The sequence below is a fragment of the Bufo gargarizans genome, chromosome 6, assembly GCF_014858855.1.
Source record: "Bufo gargarizans isolate SCDJY-AF-19 chromosome 6, ASM1485885v1, whole genome shotgun sequence".
NCBI lineage: Eukaryota > Metazoa > Chordata > Amphibia > Anura > Bufonidae > Bufo > Bufo gargarizans.
In genome coordinates this window covers 218,962,019-218,985,375 of record NC_058085.1, presented here as the reverse complement: position 1 = coordinate 218,985,375, position 23,357 = coordinate 218,962,019, and the positions used below count along the sequence as shown (strand labels likewise).

Sequence of the window (23,357 nt, the reverse complement as noted above, 5' to 3'; positions counted from 1 at the left end):
TTCTACAATGGGGTCATTTATGGGGGTATCTACTATGTAGGCACCACAAAGTGACTTCAGACCTGAACTAGTCCTTAAAAAGTGGGTTTTGGCAATTTTCTTAAAAATTTGAAGAATTGCTTCTAAACTTCTAAGCCTCATAACATCCTAAAAAAATAAAATAACATTTCCAAAATGATGCCAACATAAAGTAGACATATGGGGAATGTTAAGTAATACATATTTTATGAGGAATCACTTTATGTTTTAAAAGCAGAGAAATTGAAATTTTTAAAATTGCGAATTTTTGTTTATGAAAAAATTTAAGGTGAAATATATTGCCTCAAATTTATGGCTATCATGAATTACAATGTGTCACGAGAAAACAATCACTGACTTGGATAAGTGAAGGTGTTCCAAAGTTATTACCACATAAAGTGAGATATGTCAGTTTTGCAAAATTAGGCCTGGTCAGGAAGGGGCAAATGGCCCAGATAGCAAGTGGTTAAAGAACTGCTAGTGACTGATGCAGCGATATGTAATGTCTATTTATTTTTTATTGTACATGGCTTGATGAGAGCAAGGGGTGTTTTTTTTTTTTTTTGTCTAAGTATTTTTATTTTTGTCCCACTATGGGACTTCAACTTTTCAGGGTTTGATTCCTGTTTCAATGCAGTACATGCTGTATTGTACTGCAGTGTACTGCTGGGCCTCATAAGCCTCCATAGTTGGCAGCCCCCCCCTGTCGTTGCAAAGCAGGGAGCTGATGGGTTCAGAGAGGGAGCCCCCTCCCTCTTCGAACCCCATACATGCAGCAGTCAGCATTGACTGCATCAGCGGTTGTTCAGCAACGCTGGCAGATACATCAGGGGCCTGGCTGTCAGTAACAGCTTCTGCGCTTGCTTGATCAGTGTGCTGTACGGTACATGTCAGGAACCCGATTTTTGCTGCTCATGTCGGGAAGTGGTTAATTGGACTGAGTGACTATTGTGACTGAATGTTTCTGAAAGGGCAACTCAGTGCATGAAAATAATCATTTGCAGTAAATTGTATATATTTCCCTTGCATTTCAGTTATACAGTATTTTATAATTTATATTTCTTTGTTTATGTATCTCCTATAGGGGTACTTATTACATAAAGCAATAACATGGACCCATTAAGAGCCCAGCAATTGGCAGCAGAACTTGAAGTAGAAATGATGGCAGATATGTACAACCGGTAATGAAGATTTTCTTAATACATATTTTTTTTTAAGTGTACCAGTCATTACCAGTGTATTAGTATATAAGGAGACTATTTCTGGCCATTATGACTTATATTGTTCATACATCTTAGGTTTTTACTTTTCTATCCTCCTCTCTACCCTCTCAACAACCCAAAACTGTACTTACTGTTCTCCCCAGTGCTACCAAATACTATACTGCAAAAACATAGTTCCCCTGAAAATGCTAGTACCACACAGTTCCAATTTCAATAATTATTGACCTATTGTGCCTAGAAAACATTGCAACCCTGAACATAATAGTGCCACAAACTTAGTGTCCCCCAAGAATAATTCTGCTAAGCCGATACTGTCAGTGCCCCCACAGTAACAATGCTTCCTTATTAAATAGTCCTTTACTAGTAACAGTGCCACTACAGTGCCCCTAGTAGTAATGTCCTCCATAGTGCCCATAATAAAATGCTCTATAGCCTCCAGTAGTAAAGCCCACCATAGTGCCCGCATATATTGCACCCAGTAGTACTAATGCCCCACTCTGGTTTCCCCAGTAGTATTAAAGCCTCTAGTGTGCCTCGGTAGTAATTAAGTCCACCATAATGCCGCCAGTTTTATTGCCCCCAAAAGTTATAATGCCCATCTATAGTGCACTAAGTAGTACTATTGCCCCCTATAGCCGGCACCAGGAGAGCGCCCTTCACTCACTGCGCCTGCGCAGAATACTAATACCTAGAGGTATTAGCATATTTCAAAAGTCTTTATTTTAAGAGTACTGTGGCAGACAGTAAGTTATAAAGCGTTCTGTTATGTACTGCTGACATTAGCACATCTCTAATGTCAGTCAGCTACATAACGTTATTTCTGATGACAGAAATCCTTTAAAAATTAATATCCCCTTTTACAATGCACACAGAGGTAACTAGGAGCAGCGCACTATATGTGCAGGGTCTGCTCTCCTGAATGTAGATGCCCAATGGCATAGGTAGGTTTAGCATAGAACCTGCCTGACTGAAACCACCCTGGCGCAGGTAGGTGTGCACAGATGTGTTTTGATCAAAATATATTGGCTGAGAGTTTCAGATTTTATCATATCAGAGTGACAATTTCTGTTATTCTGGATAGGCTCAAATTTTGCCCCTGGACAAGGCAACATTTTTGGAGATTCTGGCTCTAATTTTAAAGGGGTTTTCTCATCTCGGACAATGGGGGCGTATCTGGGACCCGCACCTACACTCTCCTAAAGAATTATTAGGAACACCTGTTCTATTTCTCATTAATGCAATTATCTAGTCAACCAATCACATGGCAGTTGCTTCAATGCATTTAGGGGGGTGGTCCTGGTCAAGACAATCTCCTGAACTTCAAACTGAATGTCAGAATGGCAAAGAAAGGTGATTTAAGCAATTTTGAGCGTGGCATGGTTGTTGGTGCCAGACGGGCCGGTCTGAGTATTTCACAATCTGCTCAGTTACTGGGATTTTCACACACAGCCATTTCTAGGGTTTACAAAGAATGGTGTGAAAAGGGAAAAACATCCAGTATGCGGCAGTCCTGTGGGCAAAAATGCCTTGTGGATGCTAGAGGTCAGAGGAGAATGGGCCGACTGATTCAAGCTGATAGAAGAGCAACGTTGACTGAAATTACCACTCGTTACAACTGAGGTATGCAGCAAAGCATTTGTGAAGCCACAACACGCACAACCTTGAGGCAGATGGGCTACAACAGCAGAAGACCCCACCGGGTACCACTAATCTCCACTACAAATAGGAAAAAGAGGCTACAATTTGCACGAGCTCACCAAAATTGGACTGTTGAAGACTTGAAAAATTTTGCCTGGTCTGATGAGTCTCGATTTCTGTTGAGACATTCAAATGGTAGAGTCCGAATTTGGTGTAAACAGAATGAGAACATGTATCCATCCTCTGATGGCTACTTCCAGCAGGATAATGCACCATGTCACAAAGCTCGAATCATTTCAAATGGTTTCTTGACCATGACAATGAGTTCACTGTTCTAAAATGGCCCCCACAGTCACCAGATCTGAACCCAATAGAGCATCTTTGGGATGTGGTGGAATGGGAGCTTCGTGCCCTGGATGTGCATCCCTCAAATCTCCATCAACTGCAAGATGCTATCCTATCAATATGGGCCACCTTGTTGAATCAATGCCACGTAGAATTAAGGCAGTTCTGAAGGCAAAAGGGGGTGCCACACCGTATTAGTATGGTGTTCCTAATAATTCTTTAGGTGAGTGTATATCGAGAACGGAGCTCCGAAAGTGAAGGAGAACGCACTGCACATGCAAAGCTGCTTTCCATTCATTTCTATGGGGCCATCAAAAATGAATGGGAGCATGGGCTGTGCATGCGCGGCACGCTTCCATTCACTTCTATGGGAGAGGCAGGGATTAGCGCTTGGTGGTGGATGGACCCCCGGGAAATCTGGGGTCCTCCAGCCACAGCGCTCCCGGCTCCGTTCTCGATATAGGTGCCGGTCCTAGCAGTGGGGCCCACACCTATCAGACCATGGATATGCCCCCATTGTCTAAGATGGGAATACCCCTTTAAGGAAAAAGAAGGGACCGGCACCATTTTGGAAAAATTGTTGATGACCTGTTGCATGCCAGTCATCAGCTGGGACCTAACAGCACCATCACGTCAGTAGAGGCAAGCCCGTTCCTTGAAGGCCTTGATCTCGGAATACGACTGAGTCAACTGAGCCTCAATTTCCTCCTTCTGCCTCTGCAGCTCCACTAAACTGTGACTATTTTAGCCACCTGCGTGTCTCGGTCAACCGTAGATTGTACATTCTATGCCAGCCTGCCCGCAATGCTGAAACCTGCTTCAAATTACTGGCATAGCACTGACAATGAATGTTCAGAGGAATTGTCTCTGTTAACTGAGACACCAGTGCAACATGCTCTGGCTTGCAAATGCTATCCTCAAATGTATGCACAAGTTTGGCTAGCATCTGAAGCAGTTTGGTCACCTTATACAATACTGTCCGTTTGTTAATAGCTTGTCATGACTACAAGCTTGTGTCAACAAATCGGATTACAGCATTTCTGCTGACTTGTACGTGGTGGGGAGGATAGGGTTAAATGTGCTGTGTTTTGTTAAGTGCTGTATTGTGGAGAAGTCCATACTCACTTTTTGAGATGCCATCTTCTCTGGTGCTGTCTTTTCCTGTCCTTCATTTGCTGCTTGAATGAGAGGTCCTATAGTACCTGGAACGCCTTCTCCCGACCAGCCGGACTTCTGATCAGCACCAATGACGATAGTTCTCTCAAAGCGATGGTATGTGACTTCTATGGACGCTCGCACATGTTCAGGGGGCGTGTAAAGCAACAGAAAATCGTTAAAATACTAAAACAAAAGATTTAGATTCTCTGCTATATAGATATTGCTCTGATTGAAAAACTGAGATACCTGTCCATATTATCAGGCTCTGGATGCACAGAATCCACTGTCCGCGTCTCTGTTGCCTGACTAGTTCACAGAGTAAGCGATTTTCTTCACCAAAGCCAAACACAGCAACAAATTCCTAGCAGTGGGCCTGGCTCGCCAATGTAAAGGATTTAATATTATTAATATCAATACTGAATATTAATAATTTAATATTGTCTCCTGGCTGGCTTGCCAATGTAAAAGGGAATATTCATTATTAATATTTGGAGTTAATAGTAATAATTAATAAATAGACGTAGGACACACATGTCATAAACAATCCCTAAACAGAAGGTGGGGGAGAGCATAATACCTAGGCTGATTGATATATATATATATATATATATATATATATATATATATATATATATATATATATATATATATATATATATATATATATATATATATATGTGTGTGTCCAAAAGTTTGGACACACCTTCTCATTCAAAGAGTTTTTTCTTTATTTTCATTACTATGAAAATTGTAGATCCACACTGGAATTATATACATAAAGTGTGAAACAACTGAAACTGTCATATTCTAGGTTCTTCAAAGTAGCCACCTTTTGCTTTGATTACTGCTTTGTACACTCTTGGCATTCTCTTGATGAGCTTCAAGAGGTAGTCACCTGAAATGGTCTTCCAACAGTCTTGAAGGAGTTCCCAGAGATGCTTAGCACTTGTTGGCCCTTTTGCCTTCACTCTGCGGTCCAGCTCACCCCAAACCATCTCGATTGGGTTCAGGTCCGGTGGCCGTGGAGGCCAGGTCATCTGGCGCAGCACCCCATCACTCTCCTTCACGGTCAAATAGCCCTTACACAGCCTGGAGGTGTTTGGGGTCATTGTCCTGTTGAAAAATAAATGATGGTCCAACTAAACGCAAACCGGATGGAATAGCATGCCGCTGCAAGATGCTGTGGTAGCCATGCTGGTTCAGTATGCCTTCAATTTTGAATAAATCCCCAACAGTGTTACCAGTAAAGCACCCCCACACCATCACACCTCCTCCTCCATACTTCACGGTGGGAACCAGGGGTCCATCCGTTCACCTTTTCTGCACAAATTTGGACTCTTAAGAACAAAGCACAGATTTCCACTAGTCTAATGTCCATTCCTTGTGTTCTTTAGCCCAAAAAAGTCTCTTCTGCTTGTTTCCTGTCGTTAGCAATGGTTTCCTAGCAGATATTCTACCATGAAGGCCTGATTCACACAGTCTTCTCTTAACAGTTGTTCTAGAGATGTCTCTGCTGCTAGAACTCTGTGTGGCATTGACCTGGTCTCTAATCTGAGCTGCTGTTAACCTGCGATTTCTGAGGCTGGTGACTCGGATGAACTTATCCTCCGCAGCAGAGGTGACTCTTGGTCTTCCTTTCCTGGGGCGGTCCGAATGTGAGTCAGTTTCTTTGTAGCGCTTGATGGTTTTTGTGACTGCACTTGGGGACACTTTCAAAGTTTTCCCAATTTTTCGGACTGACTGACCTTCATTTCTTAAAGTAATGATGGCTACTCGTTTTTCTTTACTTAGCTGCTTTTTTCTTGCCATAATACAAATTCTAACAGTCTATTCAGTAGGACTATCAGCTGTGTATCCACCTGACTTCTCCACAACACAACTGATGGTCCCAACCCCATTTATAAGGCAAGAAATCCCACTTATTAAACCAGACAGGGCACACCTGTGAAGTGAAAACCATTTCAGGTGACTACCTCTTGAAGCTCATCAAGAGAATGCCTAGAGTGTGCAAAGCAGTAATCAAAGCAAAAGGTGGCTACTTTGAAAAACCTAGAATATGACAGATTTTCAGTTGTTTCACACTTTTTTGTTATGTATATAATTCCACATATGTTAATTCATAGTTTTGATGCCTTCAGTGTGAATCTCCAATTTTCATAGTCCTGAAAATAAAGAAAACTCTTTTGAATGAAAAGGTGTGTCTAAACTTTTGGTCTGTACTGTGTGTGTGTGTGTGTGTGTGTGTGTAAAATATATATATATATATATATATATATATATATATATATATTATATTATATAATATACATACTAGGGCTGAAAAAATAATCAAATCGTGATAATCGGCAAATGCGATATGGCCGACCCGAAAATGCTGCGATTATATATAAAGGGGCCCTGCGCACATAACTGCCTTTTGCGTGTAAAGTGTTTTACTAGTGTGTGTGTGTGTGTGTGAAACAATCTCTCTCGTAACAGGTCCGGCCTCTGTACTCACTATGAATGCAATGCATTGCAGCGAGGTGGCCGGCCGGCGCGTGACTGACGTCACTTAGTAACGCTCCTCCCACTTCAGGAAGCAGGAGCATTACTTAGTGACGTCAGTCACGCGCCGGCCGGCCAGCTAGCTGCAGTGCATTGCATTCATAGTGAGTACAGAGGCCGGACCTGTTAGGAGAGAGATTGTTTCACACACACACTAGTAAAACACTTTACACGCAAAAGGCAGTTATGTGCCCAGTTTAGGACACATGAGGGGGACCAGCATAAGATGCTATATGTCTTAAGCTGGCCCCCCTCATGGCCCTATGTGTCCTCCACAGATCCCCCATATAACGGCGTCCTCCACAGGTCCCCCATATAACGGCGTCCTCCACAGGTCCCCCATATAACGGCGTCCTCCACAGGTCCCCCATATAACGGCGTCCTCCACAGGTCCCCCATATAACGGCGTCCTCCACAGGTCCCCCATATAACGGCGTCCTCCACAGGTCCCCCATATAACGGCGTCCTCCACAGGTCCCCCATATAACGGCGTCCTCCACAGGTCCCCCATATAACGGCGTCCTCCACAGGTCCCCCATATAACGGCGTCCTCCACAGGTCCCCCATATAACGGCGTCCTCCACAGGTCCCCCATATAACGGCGTCCTCCACAGGTCCCCCATATAACGGCGTCCTCCACAGGTCCCCCATATAACGGCGTCCTCCACAGGTCCCCCATATAACGGCGTCCTCCACAGGTCCCCCCCCCCCCCCCCCCACAACACGGCGTCCTCCACAGGTCGTCCCCCCCCCACAACACGGCGTCCTCCACAGGTTCGCCCCCCCCCCCCACAACACGGCGTCCTCCACAGGTCCCCCCCCCCCTCACAACACGGCGTCCTCCACAGGTCCCCCCCCCCCCCCCCCACAACACGGCGTCCTCCACAGGTCCCCCCCCCCCCCCCACAACACGGCGTCCTCCACAGGTCCCCCCCCCCCCACAACACGGCGTCCTCCACAGATCCCCCCCACAACAATGTCATACCCAGCCGCGTCAGCGGCTCATATGGGAAAATCCAAGCAAATAGACCTCTAGCACAATTCTTTTAAAATATTGCATTGCATATCGTTATTGCAATTTTTAGGGCCCTAATCGCAATCGCACAAAATTCCTATATCGTGCAGCCCTAATACATACATTATTTATGCCCATCCCCAATAAAGGAGTGGTTCTGCAGGGGGTGACCACAGACCACTTCTCAGTTCCTATGCTTCCTGGCTGATGTTTTGGTCACTTTTGAATGCTGGCGGTGCTTTCACTCTAGTGGTAGCATGAGACGGAGTCTACAACCCACACAAGTGGCTCAGGTAGTGCAGCTTATCCAGGATGGCACATCAATGCGAGCTGTGGCAAGAAGGTTTGCTGTGTCTGTCAGCCTAGTGTCCAGAGCATGGAGGCGCTACCAGGAGACAGGCCAGTACATCAGGAGACGTGGAGGAGGCCGTAGGAGGGCAACAACCCAGCAGCAGGACCGCTACCTCCGCCTTTGTGCAAGGAGGAACAGGAGGAGCACTGCCAGAGCCCTGCAAAATGACCTACAGCAGGCCACAAATGTGCATGTGTCTGCTCGAACGGTCAGAAACAGACTCCATGAGGGTGATATGAGGGCCCAACGTCCACAGGTGGGGGTTGTGCTTACAGCCCAACACCGTGCAGGACGTTTGGCGTTTGCCAGAGAACACCAAGATTGGCAAATTTGCCACTGGCGCCCTGTGCTCTTCACAGATGAAAGCAGGTTCACACTGAGCACATGTGACAGACGTGACAGAGTCTGGAGACGCCGTGGAGAACGTTCTGCTGCCTGCAACATCCTACAGCATGACCGGTTTAGCATTGGGTCAGTAATGGTGTGGGGTGGTATTTCTTTGGAGGGCTGCACAGCCCTCCATGTGCTCACCAGAGGTAGCCTGACTGCCTTTAGGTACCGAGATGAGATCCTCAGACCCCTTGTTGAGACCATATGCTGGTGCGGTTGGCCCTGGGTTCCCCCTAATGCAAGACAATGCTAGACCTCATGTGGCTGGAGTGTGTCAGCAGTTCCTGCAAGACTAAGGCATTGATGCTATGGACTGGCCCGCCCGTTCCCCAGACCTGAATCCAATTGAGCACATCTGGGACATCATGTCTCACCCTATCCACCAACGTCGCGTTGCACCACAGACTGTCCAGGAGTTGGTAGATGCTTTAGACCAGGTCTGGGAGGAGATCCCTCAGGAGACCGTCCGCCACCTCATCAGGAGCATGCACAGGCGTTGTAGGGAGGTCATACAGGCATGTGGAGGCCACACACACTACTGAGCCTTATTTTGACTTGTTTTAACCTCTTAAGGACACATGACGTACCGGTACGTCATGATGTCCTGGTACTTAAGGACACATGACGTACCGGTACGTCATGAATGGTTCCGATCACCGCCGCTCGGCGGGCGGTGATCGGAACCCGGTGCCTGCTCAAATCATTGAGCAGGCACCTGGGGCAAATGCGCCGGGGGGTCCTGTGACCCCCCCCCATGTCGGCGATCGCAGAAAACCGCAGGTCAATTCAGACCTGCGGTTTTCAGCGTTTCCGGGTTATTCGGGTCTCTGAAGACCCGATAACCCGGAACAGGATGGTGATGGTGGTGTGATTTCACTCCACCAATCACCATCCAGCGATCCTGAGTGGTGATGGTGACATCACCACTCAGGATCGCTTTCTGATTGGTCAGTGGGCGGTCCGGCGGCAGATTCAAAAGAGGCAGGCGCTCCTCTCCTCCTCCTCCTTTTGTGTTCCGGAGCCGGAGGAGAGAGGAGCTGCCTGCACGTGTCTGCTGCCGCTGCCTGCACCCGATCTGTGCCCCCAGGACCCGATCTCTGCCACCAGCACCCCCCCATCAGGTACATAGGGACAGCTAGGGAAAGTTTGGGTTAGGCAGGGAAAAAAAGGGAAAGTTAGTTTTTTTACTTTTCATTGCATCACCCTAGTTAGGGTATCTGGGGTCCACAGCACAGCTGTGTGACCCTAGACCCCCCAGGGGTGCTGCCACTTGCCCCCCCCTCCCCCCTTCCCCCTTCCCCCACTTTTTTGGGGTGCAGGATTTTTTTTTTTGTGTGTACGCTGACTGTGGCCGGCACTCTTAGTGTCCGGCCACTGTTAGCGCATCGCACACCCCACCGCTGATCAACTTCGGACGGTTGATCAGCGGTTTTGAATTTTTTTTCCCACATTTTTTTGGCCTTTTTTTTTTAGTCAGTTATTTTTTTATTTATTTTTTTTAGTTTTAGGGTGAGTTCGTGAACACCCGTGCCCCCACACACACGCACACAGAATAAAGAGTTACACACACGCACATATACACGCAGACACACACTCCCCTATGGCCCGCCGGACGTTCTCGGCCGAGGAGGCATACGCCCAGCTTGCCTCCGAATCCGAGAGTCCCAGAGAGGATGAGGATGACCCCACATTCCTGTTGTCATCCGCATCCTCCTCATCATCTAGCGATGATGATGATCCCCCAAGGCGGCGGAGACGCCGCCAGGCGGAGCAAGGGGACCGCCATGTTAGGGACCCTGTGGCCCAGCCTAGTACGAGCAGTTCTGGGGCTCGTACTGGTTTCCCGGCCCACCAGTTAAATCCACCGGAGCACCCTGCCGATGAATTTGTCTGGTGTAGCCCAGAGCGATACGAGCCCGTGATTCCTGATTTTGTAGGCCAATCAGGAATCCAGATTTCCACAGTGGGCTACACTGAATATGACTTTTTTCGTAATTTTTTCAGTGACCCACTGGTAAATCTGATGGTGGAGCAGACGAATCTGTACGCCCAACAGTTCGTCGCTCAACACCCGGGCTCCTTTTTGGCCAGGCCCGGTGGCTGGACGCCGGTCAGTGCAGCCAAAATGAGGACATTTTGGGGCCTCGTGCTGCATATGGGCCTGGTCAAGAAACCCAGTGTCAGGCTGTACTGGAGTGGGGACGTCCTATACCAGACCCCAATTTACAGTACGGCCATGACACTCTCCCGGTTTGAGGCCATCCGGAAATGTCTGCATTATTCCGATAATGCAGCATGTCCCCCCCCGAGGTGATCCTGCCCATGACCGTCTGTACAAGATACGGCCGGTCATCGATCACTTTGGGGCCAAATTCATGGAGGCCTATGTACCTGGAAAAGAGGTCGCGGTTGATGAGTCTCTCATTGCGTTCAAGGGGAGACTCATTTTCCGCCAGTATGTGCCCACCAAGCGGGCGAGGTATGGCGTGAAGCTATACAAAATTTGTGAGAGTACCTCAGGGTACACTTACAAATTTCGTATATACGAGGGGCGAGATTCCCGGATTCAACCCCCAGAATGTCCCCCCACTCTGGGTGTTACCGGGAAACTTGTGTGGGACCTTATGTTCCCACTGCTGGATAAGGGTTACCACCTTTACGTGGATAACTTTTATACCAGTATCCCCTTGTTCCAGTCCCTTGCCGCCAGATCCACTTTCGCTTGTGGGACCGTGTGGAAAAATCAACGCGGCCTCCCTGCCCTCCCCCTCCAGGTACCTATCCCCAGGGGTGAGACCCGTGCCCTTACCACTGGAAACCTGTTGCTGGTCAGGTATAAGGACAAGAGGGATGTCCTTATGCTGTCCACAATTCATGGTAACGGCATCACCCCTGTCCCTGTGCGAGGTACCGCGGCAACGGTCCTCAAGCCCAATTGTATTGTCGCCTACAATCGGTATATGGGAGGAGTTGATCTCTCTGATCAAGTCCTCAAGCCATATAACGCCATGCGCAAAACCCGGGCATGGTACAAAAAAGTTGCGGTCTACTTGGTGCAGGTTGCCATGTACAACTCTTTTGTACTATCCCGAAGCGCTGGCAGCACAGGGACATTCCTCCAGTTCTATGAGGCAGTCCTCAAGGCCCTGATCTTTTTGGACCGGGAAAGAGCAGGCCGGAGTACTTCGGGAACTGGAGGCGCCCAGATCGTCCCTGGCCAACACTTTCCAGGTGTGGTCCCCCATACTGGAAAGAAGGGACGAACCCAAAAAAGGTGCAGAGTGTGTCACAGGAGGGGGATACGGAAGGACACCACAACTCAATGTGACACGTGCCCCGATCATCCGGGCCTCTGCATTATTGGTTGCTTCAGGGAGTATCACACTTCCATGGAGTACTAAATTTATATCCCAATTTAGGACTGACATGGGATAAAAAAAAAAATGGTACTTTTAATAAAAATTTATTAAAAGTATACATATTAGGTATCGCCGCGTCGGTAATAATCTCCTCTATAAAAATACCCCATGATCCAACCCCCCCAGATTAACACGGTCCAAAAAAAAAAAAAAAGTGCAAAAAAAGTTTGTTTTTTGTCACCAAACATAACAAAAAATTTAATAGCAAGCGATCAAAAAGTCATATAGCCCCCAAAATAGTGCCAGAAAAACCGTCCGCTCGTCCCGCAAAAAATGAGCCCCCCACATAAGATAATCAGATAAAAAATAAATTAAAAAAAATGACACCTAGACTTTAGAGATACCAAAAAAATGTTTGGGTATTAAAAAGAATAATATAGTCAAAAACCTAAATAATTATAAAAAAAAAAGTAGACTTATTAGGTATCGCCGCGTCCGTAAGAATCTCCTCTATAAAAATATCCCATGACCCAACCCCCCAGATTAACACGGTTAAAAAAAAAAAAAATGAAAACGGTGCCAAAAACTCAATTTTTGGCACTTTTTCATTTCAATCCGTTTTTTTCGGTAACAAAACAAGGGTTAACAACCAAACAAAAGTTAATATTTATTACCCTGATACTGCAGTTTACAGAAATGCCATATTTGTGGTCGTAAACTGCTGTATCAGTAAAAGGAAAGGACCGACATGGTTTCTGGAAGGCCGATTTTGATGGCCTTTTTTATTGACACCATGTCCCTTTTTGAAGCCCCCCTAGAGTAAAAACTCCCTAAAAGTGACCCCATCTAAGAAACTACACCCCTCAAGGTATTCAAAACTGATTATACAAACTTTATTAACCCTTTAGGTGTTCCTCAACAGTTAATGGCAAATGGAGATGAAATTTCAGAATCTCAATTTTTGATAACCTTGCCTCACAAAAATGTAATATAGAGCAACCAAAAATCATATGTACCCTAAAAATAGTCCCCCAAATAATGCCACCTTATCCCATAGTTTCCAAAATGGGGTCACTTTTAGGGAGTTTCTACTCCAGGGGGGTTGAAACAGGACACTGTGTAAATAAACCGGTCCATAAAAATCAGCCCTCCAAAAACCAAACGGCGCACCTTTCACTCTACGCCCCGCTGTGTGGCCGTACAGTAGTTTACGGCCACATATTGGGTGTTTCTGTAAACGGCAGAGTCAGGGCAATAGAGATACAGTCTTGTTTGGCTGTTAACCCTTGCTTTGTTAGTGGAAAAAATGGGTTAAAATGGAAAATTAGACAAAAAAATCTAATTCTCAAATTTCATCCCCATTTGTCAATAACTCTTGCGCAACACCTAAAGGGTTAACGACGTATATAAAATCAGTTTTGAATACCTTGAGGGGTGTACTTTCTTAGATGGGGTCACTTTTAGGGAGTTTCTACTCCAGGGGGGTTGAAACAGGACACGGTGTAAATAAACCGGTCCATAAAAATCAGCCCTCCAAAAACCAAACGGCACACCTTTCACTCTACGCCCCGCTGTGTGGCCGTACAGTAGTTTACGGCCACATATTGGGTGTTTCTGTAAACGGCAGAGTCAGGGCAATAAAGATACAGTCTTGTTTGGCTGTTAACCCCTTGCTTTGTTAGTAGAAAAAATGGGTTAAAATGGAAAATTAGACAAAAAAATGAAATTCTCAAATTTCTTCCCCATTTGCCAAGAACTCTTGTGCAACACCTAAAGGGTTAACGACGTATGTAAAATCAGTTTTGAATACCTTGAGGGGTGTAGTTTCTTAGATGGGGTCATTTTTGGGAGGTTTCTATTATCTAAGCCTCACAATATGACTTCAAACCTGAACTGGTCCATAAAAAGTGGGATTTTGAAGATTTCTGAAAAATTTCAAAATTTGCTTCTAAACTTCTAAGCCTTGTAACATCCCCAAAAAATAAAATATCATTCCCAAAATGCTACAAACATGAAGTAGACATATGGGGAATGTAAAGTCATCACAATTTTTGGGGGTATTACTATGTATTACAGAAGTAGAGAAACTGAAACTTTGAAATTTGTTAATTTTTGCAATTTTGGGGTAAATTAGGTATTATTTTGTGCAAAAAAAAATAATTTTTTTGACTTCATTTTACCACTGTCATGAAGTACAATATGTGACGAAAAAACAATCTCTGAACGGCCTGGATAAGTCAAAGCGTTTTAAAGTTATGTGCGCTTAAAGTGACAGTGGTCAGATTTGCAAAAAATGGCCTGGTCCTTAAGGTGAAATAAGGCTGTGTCCCTATGGGGTTAAGGACATTACATCAAAGTTGGATCAGCCTGTAGTGTGTTTTTCCACTTTGATTTTGAGTGTGACTCCAAATCCAGACCGCCATGGGTTGAAAAATTTGAATTCCATTTTTTATTTTTTGTGTTATTTTGTTGTCAGCACATTCAACTATGTAGAGAACAAAGTATTTCAGAAGAATATTTAATTCAGATCTAGGATGTTATTTTTGTGTTCCCTTTTTTTTGAGCAGTGTGTGTGTGTGTGTGTGTGTGTGTGTGTGTGTATATGTGTGTATGTATATGTATATATATATATATATATATATATATATATATATATATATATATATAGTCATGTGAAAAAATTAGGACACCCTTTGAAAGCATGTGGTTTTTTGTAACATTTTTAATAAAAGGTTATTTCATCTCCGTTTCAACAATACAGAGAGATTAAAGTAATCCAACTAAACAAAGAAAACTGAAGAAAAGTCTTTTCAAGATCTTCTGTAAATGTCATTCTACAAAAATGCCTATTCTAACTGAGGAAAAAGATAGGACACCCTCACATGTATTCCCTCTTAAATTGGCTCAGATCTCACACAGGTATATCACACCAGGTGCACATAATTAGTAGATCGTTACTCTGCATGTTGAATGAGGCTTGCCCTATTTAAACCTCAGACATTTAGTTTGGTGTGCTCCTGACTGTTGAAGTGAGAGTGAGCACCATGGTGAGAGCAAAAGAGCTGTCAGAGGACTTCAGAAAAAAGATTGTAGCAGCCTATGAGTCTGGGAAGGGATTTAAAAAGATCTCAAAAGATTTTGAAATCAGCCATTCCACTGTCCGGAAGATAGTGTACAAGTGGAGGGCTTTCAAAACAACTGCCAACATGCCCAGGACTGGTCGCCCCAGCAAGTTCACCCCAAGAGCAGACCGCAAGATGCTAAAAGAGGTCTCCAAAAACCCTAAAGTGTCATCTCGAGAACTACAGCAGGCTCTGGCTACTGTTGATGTAGAAGTACATGCCTCTACAATCAGAAAGAGACTGTACAAGTTTAACTTGCATGGGAGGTGTGCAAGGAGGAAACCTTTGCTTTCCAAGAGAAACATCGAGGCCAGACTGACATTTGCCAGAGATAAAGTTGACAAAGACCAGGACTTCTGGAATAATGTTCTTTGGACAGATGAGTCCAAAATTGAATTATTTGGACACAACAGCAGAGGACATGTTTGGCGTAAACCAAACACAGCATTCCAAGAAAAGAACCTCATACCAACTGTGAAGCATGGAGGTGGAAGTGTCATGGTTTGGGGCTGCTTTGCTGCAGCAGGACCTGGTCAGCTCACCATCATAGAATCCACGATTAATTCTACTGTGTATCAGAAGGTGCTTGAAGAACATGTGAGACCATCAGTTAGAAAATTAAAGCTGAAGCGGAACTGGACCATGCAACATGACAATTACCCAAAACATACTAGTAAATCAACCAAAGATTGGCTGAAAAAGAAGAAATGGAGTCCTGGAATGGCCAAGTCAAAGTCCAGATTTGAATCCCATTGAGATGCTGTGGGGTGACTTGAAAAGGGCTGTACGTGCAAGAAACCCCTCAAACATCTCACAGCTGAAAAAGTTCTGCATTGAGGAGTGGGGTAAAATTTCCTCAGACCGATGTCGAAGACTGGTAGATGGCTACAAGAACCGTCTCACTGCAGTTATTTCAGCCAAAGGAGGTAACACTCGCTATTAGGGGCAAGGGTGTCCTATCTTTTTCCTCAGTTAGAATAGGCATTTTTGTAGAATGACATTTACAGAAGATCTTGAAAAGACTTTTCTTCAGTTTTCTTTGTTTAGTTGGATTACTTTAATCTCTCTGTATTGTTGAAACGGAGATGAAATAACCTTTTATTAAAAATGTTACAAAAAACCACATGCTTTCAAAGGGTGTCCTAATTTTTTCACATGACTGTATATATATAATTTCCCCAGTTGTCTCCATGACAGCACAAACTGAGATTGCCTTCCTCTGATAGGACAGGAAAAAGCACACAGAGAGGTTAAAAACCCCACCCCCACCCCTCATCGCCAGTGTTTTTTCCTGTCCTGTCAAGGAAGAAATGCCAGAGAGGTGCTGGAAGCCCTTCTGGGTTCCCTAGTTAGATTTTTATTTTATTTTTTTACTTTTTTCTTCTCACCCTGCTACGGCGGCGTGTCACCTGTTAGACCGGAGGTCGGTTCCGGGGTCCGGCTCTCCCTCCTCCAGGCTGCCCAGGCGGGCTCAAAGCAGTGAGGTAGGGCGGCTGGAGCGACGCTGTGATGCGCTTCCCTCCAGTCGCCAGGTGATGATGTCAGATGCCGGGAGGCGTGGCCAGCGTCGTGACGTCACGATGGACGCGGCCGGCGCCAAATTCAAAAAGGGAAGCTGATTCAGCTGCTCTGAGGTCTCCACGGTCACCTTACCTGCTGACAGCAAAGCAAGTGGACGGGAGCTGAGATGTGCGCCCCTACCACTCTGGGCGGTGTGAGTAGCCTGCTGGCACCCTTTCATATTGCTTATTTTTTCCTGCAGTGGTTGACCCTTTCCTCCCTTGGTGTTGCAGGGAGAAAAGGAGTCTTCCTCCTCCGTTAAATCCAGACCCAGGAAGTGCGGCGTCTGTTCTAAGTGCCTTGCTTCCTCAGGGTCCAAGTTATTATGTAAAGACTGCACCTCTACTGTGGTGAAGGCAAAGTCCTCTAGCTTCTTGGAGGAGATCAAGACTGTGGTCAGAACGGAGGTTCAATCAGCGTTGGCCGCTAGGGACCCCCCTGCCTCCCCTATACCCCAGCCCGGTCAGGGCCACAGACCACCCTCTTCCTGAGGCCTGGACTACTCCGGGAGTGATCTGGACTTGGCCAACTCTGTTTTGTCAGATGCGGGGATGTCGGCTAGATCTCAGGAATTGGAGGAAAGTAGTAAGTACAGGAGATTCCTCTTTAACCCAGAGGATATAGAAGAATTGATCCGAACCATCAGGGCTACTATTAAGAGGTCCAAGTCAGTCCAAGAGGAGATTTTCGGGGGTTTAGGGGAGAGGCACAAATCGGTGGTCCCGGTCCCGGACAATGTCCAGAAGATGATATGGGCAGAATGGGAGGCCATTCCCAGGGTGGATGCTCCCATTGCTAAGGCAGCGAAACGAACGGTCCTTCCGTTTGAGGACGCAGCGCAGCTCAAGGACCCTCTAGATAGGAAAGCCAAGAGTCTGCTCAAGAGAACCTGGGAAGCTACAGCAGCTCTCCTAAAACCGGAGGTAGCAGCGACATGTGTGGCTCATACACTCGCAATGTGGCTTGAACAACTAGAGCACCATATAGCGAATAAGGCCCCTCGGGAGGAGATCCTGGATAGTATTCCTCTTCTGAAGAAGGCTACTTTCTTCCTTGCCGATGCCGCTGCAGAATCAGTTAGGCTTTCTGCCCGCACAGCAGTTCTGTCTGAAACCACCAGATGGGTACTATGGCTTAAAGCCTGGTCGGGCGACACCGTATCCAAAATCAGGCTGATATCTCTACCCTTTTACGGTCAGTATGTGTTCGGGTCCGACCTGGACAAGATCCTTGAGAATGCCACGGACCGTAAGAAGGGCTTTCCAGAGGACAAATCCAAGTCCAGGAGACAGTTTTTTCGGAAGCCCCAGCAGGATCCCAGGGCCGATAGGAGGAGCCGCGAGGGTCGCGTATTTACTAGAGGCGGGAGAGGAAAAGGTTTTTTCCTTAATCCCAACAGGGGAGATCCCTCTCCCTTTTCATCAAAACAATGACATCATCCCGGTCGGACGAAGGCTCAGCTCCTTTCTAGGGGTTTTGGAACAAACCATCACGGATCCGTATATATTAGGCATCGTAGAACATGGCTACACTATAGAACTGGATTCCCTTCCTCCGCAGAGCTTCGTCCTGACCAAGCTCACCAGGGGCCTCGAGTCTCCCTTATCCGAGGGCATAAGAAACTTATTACGCCTGGGGGCAGTAGAAAAGGTACCTGCCGGAGATTTGGGGAGGGGTCACCATTCCCCCTTATTCCTGGTCCGGAAATCGAATGGCAATTTTCGGACCATCATAAATTTGAAACCCCTGAACAAACACATCACCTACCAAATGTTCAGGATGGAGACAGTCAAGTCAGCGGTGAAGGTTATCAAAAGAGGGTCTATGATGGCTACAATAGACCTCTCTGACGCATACTTCCATTTCCGAATACAGGTCCGTTCCAGAAGATATCTGAGGTTCGCAGTGGAGCAAGGTGGGACAGTTTGCCACTATCAGTTCAAGTGCCTCCTGTTCGGCATATCATCGGCACCCCGCATATTCACCAAGGTGATGGCGGAGGTTGTAGCCTCCCTAAGCAAGGAGGGGATAATAATCGTCCCTTACCTAGACGACCTGCTAATAGTAGCAGAAACCTCAGATCTCCTTCACAGACACATCCAAGTGGTTCTCTCGCGCCTCCAGAACTTGGGCTGGTTGATCAACCGGGAGAAGTCCGACATGTTCCCAGACCATCGGAAGGTATTCCTGGGTATTCTCTTGGATTCAGTTCTTCAAAAATCTTTTCTCCCTCCGCTAAAGGTACAGAAGCTGAGGTCAAGGGTCCTCCACTTCACCAAACAGTCCCGTTGCTCAATAAGGCAGGGCATGGAAATGCTGGACCATCTCACCTCCTGCATCCCTGCGGTAGCCTGGGCCCGATTCCATACGAGACCTTTGCAGAAGCTGGTTCTAAAACAATGGAACAGGTATCTATCATCCCTGGACCAGGGGTTGTCAGTGTCCCGGGAGGTAAAGGCTTCACTGGGCTGGTGGCTCAAGACCAAGAACCTGGAATCGGGAGGTCCATGGAGGCAGGAAAGCGTGTTTTCCCTCACGACTGATTCCAGCTCTTGGGGCTGGGGGGCCCTCACGGCCTCAGCGACTTTTTAAGGGATTTGGTCCGAGGACCAGAGAGGGATGTCCTCCAACTACAGATAACTCCGTGCGGTGTGGGAAGGCCTCAGGTCCATCCAAATACAGGCCAAAGTCTCCATGACAGCACAACTTTGTCCCACCCTTGTTTTCTTTGTCAATAGACTATTTGGCTAGTTTTACGTTCTACCCCTTGTCCTAGTCCTGTTATAATACACTGGAGATGAGGGGTGGGGGTGGGGTTTTTAACCTCTGTGTGCTTTTTCCTGTCCTATCAGAGGAAGGCAATCTCAGTTTGTGCTGTCATGAAGACTTCCAGGAAACCGGATTTCTCTCTGTCTCTGTGTCTGTCTGTCTGTCTGTCTCTCTCCCCAATATATACACTTCCCTCTACATGCATCAAGCAACCAATGAGAGGAGGAACACGCCACCCTATATGAACCACCTAATCAAAGTTACAGGTGCACAAGAATGCTACACCCCAGATAATAGGAGCGCATTCACACTTGATGGTGCCACTCCTTCAAGCACATAAATTTATCAAAAATCACAGAAAAAGAAACAAAACATCCTGCATGATATGATAAGTAAATATGCGGATGTACATGGCAACATTTTATAAGGGAAAAAAATCACTGAAAATAATGCACAATAGGTGCAAACATTATATATGGACTAAGCCCTCATTCTGATATGATAAAATCTGAGATACTCAGCCAATACATTTGCCATGTACATTCGCATATTTAGTTATCATATCGTGCAGGATGTTTTGTATCTTTTTCTGTGATTTTTTTATATTGACTTATCATCAGGATAGGTCATCATTATGACATCAGCGGGGGTTGAAGTCTTGACATCCTGCCAATCTTGATCAGTGGAAGTCGATGTTAAATGGGTGGGTACTGTGAAGGTCGCTGTAAAAGGGGCAGCCACTATAAAGGTCACTGTTAAAGGGGTGGTCACTGTTAAAGGGGCGGGCACCGTGGAGGTCACTGTTAAAGGGGCGGGCACCGTGGAGGTCACTGTTAAAGGGGCGGGCACCGTGGAGGTCACTGTTAAAGGGGCGGGCACCGTGGAGGTCACTGTTAAAGGGGCGGGCACCGTGGAGGTCACTGTTAAAGGGGCGGGCACCGTGGAGGTCATTGTTAAAGGGGCGGATAATGTGGAGGTCACTTAAAGGGGTAGACGCTGTGCAGGTCACTGTTAAAGGGGCGGGCACTGTGGAGGTCATTGGTAAAGGGGCGAGTACGGTAGAGGTCACTGTTATGGGGGAAACTGTTGATGTCTTTTTACGACACATGGAAACATAAAATTAAATAGATTAAATATATCTGTGCAAAGCCGGGTCTTTCTGCTAGTTTATCATTTGAATGATTATGGTTTACAGCTTATGAAAACCCAAGTCTCACTCTCAGGGGGTATGGATTAGATAGCTGACTAGAGTGTGACACTTGGAGCCTAGAATATTGAACCTTTTCACAATATTCAAATTTTATATTGCATTAATGCAACTCCTTTTAAGTTGCATTACTGAAATAAATTAACTTTTGCACGATATTCTAATTTTTTTAGTTTCACCTGTACATTGATGTCGCACAACAATTTTTATAATGATAGTCTATGGTGTTGCACTGCGACATGCTGCGACAGTCACAGAAAAATCCATCTTGGACACCTAGTGAAAACCCTAACCAAAATCCTGAATGACTACCAGTATGAACAGGCCCCAAAGGTAGGTGAGTTCATATGCAGGAATACCTAGAGTACTATCTAGCCCTATAGGACCCTGGTACTAATGGCAGGGACGAGACTGCCTGTTCCTCCAAAAGGAAGGATTAGCAGTAGTCTCCTTCAGGCCTAATACAAACAATCGGGAAATGCAACACACAGAACCCAAACAAAATACAAAAGACTTAACTCCTTCAGGACCCAGCCATTTTTCACCTTAAGGACCAGGCCATTTTTTTAGCAAATCTGACATGTCACTTTATGTGGTAATAACTTTAAAATGCTTTTACTTATCCGGGCCATTCTGAGATTGTTTTCTCGTCACATATTGTACTTCATAACAGTGGTAAAGTTGAGTAAAAATATTTCATTTTTATTTATTAAAAAATACCAAATTTAGCAAATTTTAAAATTTCTGTTTCTCTACTTGTATAATAGATAGTAAAACCCTCAAAGAATAGTTAATACTTTACATTCCACATATGTTTAATTCATGTTTGGATTATTTTGTTGGGACGTTAGAAGCAAATCTTAAAATGTTTCAGAAAATTTCCAAAACCCCATTTTTTTTTTTTTTTTTTTAGGACAAGTTTAGTTATGAAGTCACTTTCTGGGGCTTACATATTAGTAACCACCCATAAATCACCCCATTTTAGAAACTACACCCCCAAGCTATTCAAAACTGATTTTACAAACTTTGTTTACCCTTTAGGTGTCCCGCGAGAATTAAAAGAAAATGGGAGTGAAATTTCAAAATGTCACTTATTTTAGCAGATTTTAAATTGAAATCATTTTTTTCTGCAACACATCAAGGGTTAACAGCCAAGAAAAACTCAATCTATTACCCTGATTCTGGAGTTTACAGAAACACCCCATATGTGCTCAAAAACTGATGTATGGGAGCACAGCAGGCTTCAGAGTGGAAGGAGCACCATATGGCTTTTGGAGAGCAGATTTATCTGGTATGGTAATTGGGAGCTATGCCGCATATGAAGACACCCTGAGGTGGCCATACAGTGGAAACCCCCCAAAAACGGACCCTATTTTGTCAACTACACCCCTCAAGGAATATTTCAAGGTGTGTAGTGAGCACTTTGACCCATCAGGTGTTTCTCAGAATTAGGAAACACTTGGCTGTGAAAACGAAAAATTATTAAAAATGTTCATAAACAGTTGCTTTACGCCTACATTTTTCACTTTCACAAGGGGTAACGGGACAAAATGCACCCCACATTTTGTTCCCAATTTCCCCCTGAATACAGCAACACCCCATTTGTGCTTCAAAAAATGATGCATGGGCGCACAGCAGGGCTCTAGAGTCAAACAACAAAATGTAGATTTTGAAGACCTGAATTGACAGACATCGATTTTAGGTGCCATTTCTTATCTAAAAGATTCCTGAGATGTTTAGAAATGAAAAACCCCAAGAAGTCACCCCATTTTAGAAGAGCACCGCCATACGAACATTATAAGTGGTGGAAACGGCACTTTTGACCTAACAGTTGTCCCACAGAAAATATGTAGTCGTTGTTGGAAAGTAGATATGCAAGCGAAGTGGACTAAATCAGAAAGGAAAGGATGAAATAAATTAATACGCCATGGATAATTGGTATATTTTAAAACACTCCTGCATGCATGGGCCAGATTTTTCAGAGCAGGTTTCACAGTGGTAAATGGTGTCTTTCATTATCCCCCTTTTGGAACACACCCTGCTTCTTTTTTGGGTTCTTCCGTTCCTTGCTGTCTGGGGGGACTTAACCTGGAAAATGTTGCCCTGGTACGACTCTGGCACCGTGACTTCCAGAAGTACTGGGAGCCTCCCTGGCCTGGGTTTGAAAAATTAGGGACTTGATAACCACCTCTTTGAACTGAAGGAAAGTTCCTGTGTGGCCTGCAGATTGAAATAGGACATATGCATTGCACATTGCCATCTGAATTATGTGTACAGCCAGCTTTTTGTACCACACTTTCGTTTTTCATGTGTTAACTCTGCTACATCTGTAAAATACTATATATATATATATATATATATATATATATATATATATATATATATATATATATATATATATATTGTATGTATCTCTATAGCCCTAACTACAATTTAACACAGATGTGAAAAAAATAATAGCGCAAACAGTAATAATCCCCAGGTGCTGATCAGGCAGGTATGCACTTGGCAGTCACAGCTCGCACACAGAAAAAGTGCAGAGCTGGAAAATTGTACAAAAATTAAAAGGACCAAAAAAGCGCATGGACCAAATGGCGTCCATAAAAAAGGATGGGGAAGGGGGGAGAGATGGGGGCGGGAAGGAGGGTGGTTGAGGC

The 23,357-nt window shown here is 45.2% G+C and overlaps 1 protein-coding gene across 7 annotated transcripts in view; it reads left to right on the top strand.

Annotated features, from left to right (window-relative positions):
- TIMM10 (translocase of inner mitochondrial membrane 10) overlaps window positions 1–23,357 on the top strand; it is a 63,062-nt gene that overhangs the window by 26,982 nt on the left and 12,723 nt on the right. For all 7 annotated transcript variants that reach the window (XM_044299925.1, XM_044299927.1, XM_044299931.1 and 4 more), the window contains one exon: window positions 1,103–1,199. In XM_044299925.1, the coding sequence (XP_044155860.1) occupies window positions 1,129–1,199 (71 nt within the window). In that variant the 5' untranslated portion in view covers window positions 1,103–1,128. The remainder of the gene's footprint in view (window positions 1–1,102; window positions 1,200–23,357) is intronic.